The following is a 6,527-nucleotide window of genomic DNA, read 5'->3' as shown; positions in this document are numbered from 1 at the left end:
AACTTATAAGGTACGCATGAAAACTAACCCAGATGCAGGAGTATGTCTTTTGCTTCTAAAGTGGAAGATTTTCGGTGTTTCGCCAACAAACAACCAAATGTTGTAATCTGTTATGTAGTATTCAAATAAGAATGAAAAAGGAATGAGAGCAAATCTAAATTACACAACAATGGTTCATGAATTGTGTGTGTCATAAAACGATACTTCTTGAGCAGTAAAAATAGATATGACCCAAAGTGATCAAGACCTTGCCATGAGATGAAAATATGAAGACTAGTGTCAGTTCCCTCTAATGCCATTCTTATCTGTACAAGCAAACAACCCCAAATTTTAGACAACCCCCCCCCAAAATACTCCATCCGTCCACGATTAATTGACACCAATTTCCTTTTTCGTCCATTCACGACTAATTGACACCCTTACTTACTACTTTTGTTAATCGACCCCACATACCACTAACATATCCCACTCACATTCATTTTATTATAAAACTAATACTCCCTCCGTCCACAAAAAATAGAGCAATTGGTGTATGACACGGGTTTTAATGTAGAATTGGTAAAGTAAGAGAGAAGGAGAAAAAGTAAGTGAGAAGTAGTGCTAGTGGAATGATGTGTAGGGTTATTATTTGTTGAAAACTTTCCATAAATGATTGTACTCTATTTTTTGTGGACGGCCAAAAATGGTAGATGTGCTCTATTTTTTGTGGACCCACATTCCACTAACTTTTTCAACCCACTTTCCACTATATTTCTTAAAACCCGAGCCTAGTAAACGGCTTCAATTAATGGGAGACAGACGGAGTAGTACGCAAATGTACATGTGTATGAGGCTGAATATTCAAATAGTACTAAATTTTACTCGCATGGTATTCTAATAAAAAATTGCATATACCTTAACAAAAGAATGAACAGTCTAGACAACTCAAACATTTGAAAGCTAGAGTAATAAATGAGCAGTGTGACAGACAATAAAAACAAGTTCATCTGACAGATTCACATAAGTCATGCAGAAATAAAATATTTTCAGGGTGATATACTAGAAGTACAACATTCTATTATCCAGTATAGTAATGCAGTTTGGTATTAGTGAGAACTGAGAAACCGGTATAAATCTGAAGTTTCCAACTTACTGATTCAACAAAATCCTCAGCAATGTCGACTAGAATGTCTTCAACTTCAGTATCCAATTTTTCAGATGGATCAATCTGGAGAATTGAAGGAGGGAACAACTTACTCAACAGTATTTTGATACATAATGCTCACCACAGGCTGCTCACAGATGACTCAATAATATAAGGAATTAGTTTTAAAAAAACAGTAGACGCACACGAAAAATAGAATAACCAACAAACTGAATTTAATTCAGTTGATGCATAATCCATTGGGATGCAGAAGTAGAGACATATAATCTTTAAAGAAGAGAACAAAAGCAAGTGCCTAGCATTAATATTATGAACCATACAGCACTAGAAAACAAATCAGACATACCACAGACCCTTAAGTAGCAAGAGTTCATTACATAAAACATAAAATAATTTGGATGACCACAAGCATGAATAAAAAAACAATAAACAGGACAGACGTCTTTACCTGATTTACAAGCTCCTGAATGCTGCGTTTACTTAAAATCCTGTTGGAAGATTCTTCAGTATCTGCAGTGGCAGGTTTATTGAGGGCTCCAGGGTGTGATGCACCGGACACGTTCATGCCAAGAGGTGGCCTTTGGGTTCCAATTCCTGGTCCCCTGCTCATCTGTTGTTGATGAGTAATGGATCGGGGAGGAGGAAATTGTTGGTTAAAATGATCCTGTGACTGGCCTGAGGCTGAGGGTTGTGGAGACTGCTGGCTGGAACCAATTGTCTGTTGTTGCGGGGTGGTAGGCATGTGATGGTGCTGCTGCTGCGTAATGTGGGATCTCGGTTGAAATGATTGAGGGCTTGCCTGAGGCCGAAGAGACGGGGTTGGTAGAGGAGGTTTTCCTTGGGTTCCAGAAGACAGCCATGGCTGGTTCTGGGTCTGTGGACTTTGAGAACTACTCGGTGATAGTACCCCAGGAGATCCAAGTGAGGAAACTCTGAGCATGCCATGTCCTTGAAAATTCTGATACAAACCAATAACAATATACGAGGCAATGAGCATGATTTATTTAATGTGAAAGCTTCAATCAACACACATTTTGGTTCTGTCACGAATAAAAAATTCTGGAGATGGCAAGCTTCAATCAATCAGCACTGATACAATATTACCAAGCATTACACACGGCTGAAATGACAATGTGTCATAGAATTCAAAACAGAAACTTATCAAAGCAAAAGAGACGAGACATATTAGTGGAAGGTGGAGCATACACAAGCCATTCAATTGGTACAAGAGCCTTTGCCATCACAGGAGCCACTCTATTGCAAAAAGGCAATATCTCTCATTACATAATGCCAACAACACAAGCAAAATATAAGCAGAACAGAAGATTTGACCTACAAATACAAAAATTCCCAAGGCACAAGGGTTGTGCAAAACACATTAGTAAAGCAAAGCTCAAGCAAAAGCTGCACAAGGCGAGAAGTTTTCAAGAACAACAATTACGCACGACAAACAATGAGGATAAGCTGTCAAGAGCATAGTAGAAACATTATTTATCTTGTACTAGTAAATAATCAGGCATCATAAAATAGAATATAATCAGTTTCTTTTCTCTATCACTACCAATGACCAGTATGTTAGCGACCTGTGCAGCAGGAGACTGGTTCGTTGGGCTCGATTGCGGTCTAAGAGATGACTGTGAAGGCCTCAGCTGATTCGAAGACACACCTGCGGGACGCATTGACGATGAGGCGCCCAGTGCACCCGTCATTCCCATTCCTTGCACCGGCTGCCTTATCTGTAGTACAAACAAGGCCGATAATTACCAAATTCCCCAAATGCATGATCAATTGAACATCGCAAAATATGAAAAAGGGGAAAATACATTGCCTTGGAGCCCTAGGTAAAAGTAATTCAATGTTTAACAAATAAGCAGGAATTAAACCTGAGGCTGCTGAGCGTAAGCGGGAGGAGTGTGTGAAGAGAATGAGGCAGGCGAAGGGGGGCCTGTGGAGGGGCTATGAGCAGGGACTCCGATCGCCATTCCGGGGCGAGACGGTGGCGGAGCGGAAATCGAAGAGGATGTCGAGGCGGAAGAAGCAGGCATGGGCGGCGAGGGGAGAGAGAAGTGCGAGTAGGGCGGCTGCTGCCATGGCCGGGTATTAAACGGCGGCCTTGTTTGGGAATTGTTAGATTGTGCCGCGGTAGGAGGTTTTAGGGATGGCGTGGGGTTTGAAGATGCGAATGAAGTGGAGGTGGTGGTGGTTGGGGCGGTGGATGTGACGGAGGAGGTGGCGGTTGTAGTTTGCGGCGGCGGGTCGGTGGGTTGCGGAGTGGAAGGCGTTTGATCCATGGAATCGAAAGGGGGGAAATCGCTACGGAGGTGAGTGAGGGCAAACATGGGGGAATTACAGTTTCAATATTTTTATTCTGCTATTTTTTGATTTACTTACTTTTTTTTTTTACTTCATTAAATTAATTTTAGTAGTTGTAAAAGGAATTTGGATTCACCATTTTCCACGCTCATTTTAAAAGGGATTATTGCTGTATATTGTGGTACATGAGAACATGAGGGAGGTACAGGTACTATTTGTTGAATGTAGGTACATAACCACTGTAAAGATCACCCCATTCCTCTATCACGACAACATTCCTCTATCACGTCAACTGTTCAAATATTACGATGGTGGCGTAAGCCACGACGATAGTGTTTACGATCTCGATGGCCCTTCAATTTTGCATTGTATTTAACTTCACAGCCTCCGTCGGAGCATAATCATTGGCGCATCGTTGGCTGATGCAGATTCATGACCTGAGTTTCTATCATGGTTGACAATTTTTCAATTCTATATTTACTGCTCAAATGGTTCAACCGATTCTTCTCTTTGATTCTACAAGGCAGTGATGATCATGTGTTTAATTTGAGCATATTTGATTTTCTAAAATATTGCTTGAATTGTGGAAGATATAGTATTTAATGTTCTTACTGGATTTTGGGGAGGGTAGACTTTGTTCTTCGATGAATATGAGTATTTTTTTTTCTTTGATAGCTAATTAAGTTATAAAATAAGGGTAATTATGTCATTTCCTTTGTTATCTAACACAAAAATCAAAATAATTAATCTTCTATCAAACAACAACAAAAAAACCTTATCTGCGTTTATCTTGATACGAAACTCACATTTCTTATCTTATTTTACATATCTTCTTATATTCCACCTTCGTTATCAAACAGACCCTTAATATCAATCTTGGCTTTTGGTCCAAGAAAAATAAATGGGTCGTTGATCCATATCATATGGAGTATAGTTTATATTTAAATATTACATATACATTTTTATATTTAATGATATAATTCGATTATTAGGTTTAACCAATTAGGCCTGAAATGAGAAACTGAACCCGAGTAAAGAAGAAGATTGAAGGGTTTTGCACGATGATGAAGGATGATCAGGTGGGTCCAGGTGCCCAACCCAAGAAACTTGGCCAACCACGGACATGAACTCAATCTAGCAAATAGTTCAAGCTGCAAACTAAAAGGGTGGACTTCTCGAAGATTGTGCTCCCTATGACATGTGCAACGCATGTCAGACTCCTTACCTTTTGGTTGAACTCTATAAAAGAGCAACTTGTGCTATCAGAAGAAGACTTTTATCATTTTCTTTAGTTAAATTTTTATAGCTTTAGATCTTGCTTTCAAAACCTTTATCATACTTTCTTAGTTAAATTTACAAGCATTCATTACTGCTTTCTGTTAGAAATAATGGGATAAAATTCTCAAGGGCTTTGAATTTTCCATAGCCCCGGGAAACCGTGGCGGCCGTGGGGACGGATGCCTTAAACCCGTTCCTCCTTGGTGTATCCGGAAATAATATTGACAAATTTTTATTTACAAACTCAGGTTCTCACGTTTGTGTCATTTTTTTTGGTCATGGAAAAATTTTTGGATTAATAAGGGGTTCACATGTTGGCTGGCCCCCCTTTTAACTTACATATGGGGATTTTTTTGGGGTATCCCCATTACCCACTTCCTTTGGGGGTTTCAAAAGAATCTTTAAAAAAAGTCAAAAACTTAACCTTTTACCACATGCAGACAAACTCAATGCTTTTAAAAAAATGGGCAAATTAAAAAATCTTAAAAGGGGTTCCCAGAGTCATATAGCTTTGTTTTCCCATTGAACCAAGCCCATGGGATCTCCAAATCGATTTGGGTTACCACTATAATCATCTTTTAAAATGTGGTTTTCAAGTCACTTTCCCTTTTTAGAAATTTTATGCTTTGATCACTTTAAAACTTTTTTTAAACCGTAATCCGCTAAGTTTTTCCCCCAACCCACGGTCAACTATGATAATTCCACTTGTGATAAACCGCCCCCGGGGTATTGTTTTTGGAAATTTTCGAGATTTTTACCATTGTATAAGCCCCCATGTGCTCTCCCTTATAGCCCGGCTATCGCGGTTTATCCACTAGGCCAAAAACCTTAACATGGAATATCTTCTAGGAATTTTTCTAAGCCACTCCCTTTTTTCCCTCTACTTTTTTTTTTAAAGCGAAAAACCCTTGGGATTCCATGGTGGATCAAATACACGCCTTTTTGTTGATTTCCCACAAAAGAACCCCCCCCAGGGTTTGGTAAAACCCCTTTGCCGCGAGTTTTTTTGAATCGAGACCCAATTTGCATAAAAGCCCCTTTCAAGTACTTGAGGATAGTTTGTTTTTTAAAAAGCTCAAAGTTAAGAGTATACTTCAAGTTTTCTCAAAACCCTGGGGAGCTTTCCAATGTTCCTTGTTTGGGGTTTTCGTAAATGGGCCGGGTTTATTCAGCACACAAGATCTGGTCGGGTGAAGCTTGTGATAAACAAAAAACCCCCTTATGATCCTTGCATATTCTTTTTGGGAGATACGGTTACCCGTGTTTACTCAAATGCATTTGGGTTCCAATGGAGTCTTGGGCGCTTATGGGGTGAAATTTTTAAGCACTTTCCCCAATGTAATAAATTGTGTCAAAGCTATTCCCTGGATTTTTTTAATCTTGATTGAGAATCACATGCCTAGACCCATATCTTTCATGTGAAATTTCTTTCGACATATTTTGGGTCTCGTTGATAAGGCACTATTTTTTCCCCTTAATAAACATTCCCCAACAAAAAAGACACCAAAAACGAACCCTTATTTGTTTTTTAAGAAAACCCTTTTATCACACTCTTGGATAGTGAACCCATATTTGACAACATCAATTGTCAAATTTTTCCGTTGCCTTTCCCAAGGGTTTGGGAATCCATATGAACCTCACCTTTTTGCATACCTTCCTTTTTTTGGCGTGCTACAAACCCTTTAAAAGGTTCTAAATAAAATTTCTTCCCCCATTCATAAATTCGAAAAATTTTACATCCATTTGATGAATTTCAAGACAAAAGAAAGAATGAAGCCCCCCAATGGAAATA

General features: G+C 39.1%; 1 protein-coding gene across 1 annotated transcript; it reads right to left on the bottom strand.

The window, feature by feature from the left end:
* On the bottom strand, positions 1–3,499 carry LOC125204502 (transcription initiation factor TFIID subunit 12). Its single transcript, XM_048103178.1, has 5 exons — positions 3,028–3,499; positions 2,728–2,880; positions 1,593–2,102; positions 1,133–1,207; positions 1–107 (listed from the first exon to the last, which is right to left on the bottom strand). Exons 1-5 carry the CDS (start codon positions 3,481–3,483, stop codon positions 24–26), a joined length of 1,278 nt encoding a protein of 425 aa, XP_047959135.1. The 5' UTR covers positions 3,484–3,499; the 3' UTR covers positions 1–23.
* Between the last annotated feature and the right edge of the window lie 3,028 nt (positions 3,500–6,527).

This window comes from Salvia hispanica, chromosome 2 (assembly GCF_023119035.1).
Source record: "Salvia hispanica cultivar TCC Black 2014 chromosome 2, UniMelb_Shisp_WGS_1.0, whole genome shotgun sequence".
Taxonomy (NCBI): domain Eukaryota; kingdom Viridiplantae; phylum Streptophyta; class Magnoliopsida; order Lamiales; family Lamiaceae; genus Salvia; species Salvia hispanica.
The sequence above is the reverse complement of the archived record's forward strand: the minus strand, read 5'-3'. Positions and strand labels throughout refer to the sequence as shown.